This window comes from Myotis davidii, unplaced genomic scaffold (genome assembly GCF_000327345.1).
Source record: "Myotis davidii unplaced genomic scaffold, ASM32734v1 scaffold129, whole genome shotgun sequence".
NCBI classification, from domain to species: domain Eukaryota; kingdom Metazoa; phylum Chordata; class Mammalia; order Chiroptera; family Vespertilionidae; genus Myotis; species Myotis davidii.
In genome coordinates, this window is record NW_006383019.1 from 1365668 (window position 1) to 1367617 (window position 1950).

Sequence of the window (1950 nt, forward strand, 5' to 3'; positions counted from 1 at the left end):
ATCTTCCTCTGCCGTGTCCTCCCTGCTGGGGCCACCCGCATCCCGCACCCCGCATCCCGGGGCCTGCCGCTCTCTGCCCCGGGGCTCAGGGTCTCTTGGGCCCAGGAATGTGGGAAAGAAGGCGCCCGTCCTGGCCCTGGTGAGCGCCAGTTCTTCTCATTTATAACAAGCAGACCCGCCTCATCTTGAAAGGAGCCTGAGGCCCCATGGGTCGAGCTGAGCTGCGATTAAGTCATGGCCCAGCATCTGCGTTGGCCCGCAGGCCGGGCAGGGAGCGTGGGGCGCGTTCATGTGGCTCTGCGGGGACTCCCTCCTGCCTGAGGGTGAGCTTTGCTTTGGAACTGCTGCGGCAGCTTCCTCCCGCCTAACGCCCCCTGGTCCGGGTTCGGGTTCGGGTGGCGCCGTGATGGGCAGGAGTTGGAGGGGTCATGGCTCCCAACAAGCAGAGCCATGGGGGACAGACTCGAGCACATTCAAGTTTAGGTTTTAGCAACGGAGAAGCCAACACTCACACCTGCCTGTCATCTTACCTGACACCTGGGTATCCCTCGGCCTTTGGACCTTTTTAAAGTCTCTTGAGCATTTTACTGTTAAAATAAACACTGGCCCTAGCTGGTGTGGCTCAGTGGATAGAGCGCTGGCCTGCGGACTGAGGGGTCCCAGGTTTGATTCCAGTCAAGGGCACATGCCCGGGGTTGCAGGCTTGATCCCCAATGTGGGGTGTGCAGGAGGCAGCCGCTCAATGATTCTCTCTCATCATTGATGTTTCTATCTCTCTCTCCCTCTCCCTTCCTCTCTGAAATCAATAAAAATATATTTGAAAAAAAATAAAACACTGGGTTTTAAAAGTTTTTTTTACGGGAAAACATTGTGCCTGCGACAGGAAATTATTTAGAATAAGATGGAGTGTGTGACTGACCCATGGGTTTACATCTGGTGAATTCATCTCTGATACTTATCTCCTCTTCCTTCCCAAACCCACTGAAAAGCGCATGGAAGTGAGAAAAGTTATAAAGGCTCAGGCAGCCCTGCTCTGCCCATTTCCGTCTGGCTTGTTTTGTGAACACCTCCATTGCCAGGTTTTCTGTTCTGTGGAGCAGAGCACGCCGCAGCCGCGTGAGGCACAGCCACGCTGGCCCACACAGACCCGAACGGGTTCCAGGGGCAGGCATTTGAAGGAAGCCTCCAACATGAGAGACAGTGACCAAGTCAAACAGGTGGAGGGAAGAGAGACGATGCAGGAAACAGAAGAAAAACTCACAAATTATAGTTTATATCCTCAAAGAGGTAAAAAAAATATATATATAACCATGAAACAAACCAAAACCAAGAGAAAATAATGCATACTATTAAAGTGGAGCAATTCATTAAACATTAAGAATGTGAACAACCCAATTTAAAAATGGGCTAAAGATCTGCATGAACACCTCACAGAAAAGATATGTTGATGGCATATAATAAGCACATGAAAGGACGCTCCACATCATGTCATTAGGGAACTGCAAAGTAAAACAACAAAATGATGCCCCTACCAGAACGGCGAAAACCAGAGCACCGACGACGACAGATGCTGGCGAGGACGTGGAGCAATGGGGACTCCCACTCGCTGCTGGCAGGACTGCTAAATGGCATAGCCACTTGGGAAGACAGTCAGCAGTTTCATAAAATACTAGACATACTCTTACCATACAATCCAGCAATCCATCACACTCCTTGGTATTGAACCAACTATAGCAGCTTTAGTTATAATTGCCAAAACTTGGAGGCAACCGGGATGTCCTTCAGCCGGTGAACAAACTGTGGTACATCCAGACAATGGCGTATTAGCGCTAAAAACAGATGCGCTACCAGCCATGAAAAGGCCCGGAGACAGAAAAGCATATACTAAGTGCAAGGGAAAGGGCACAGACTTCATGATTCCAACATGTGAACTGTGTGCTGCTCTGCAGA

At 50.3% G+C, this 1950-nt stretch overlaps 1 protein-coding gene across 1 annotated transcript in view; it reads left to right on the plus strand.

The window, feature by feature from the left end:
* MFAP4 (microfibrillar associated protein 4) overlaps positions 1-1950 on the plus strand; it is a 15001-nt gene that overhangs the window by 4562 nt on the left and 8489 nt on the right. Inside the window, exon 2 of the mRNA XM_006779308.2 lies at positions 106-139. Coding sequence (XP_006779371.1) covers positions 106-139 — 34 coding nt within the window. The remainder of the gene's footprint in view (positions 1-105; positions 140-1950) is intronic.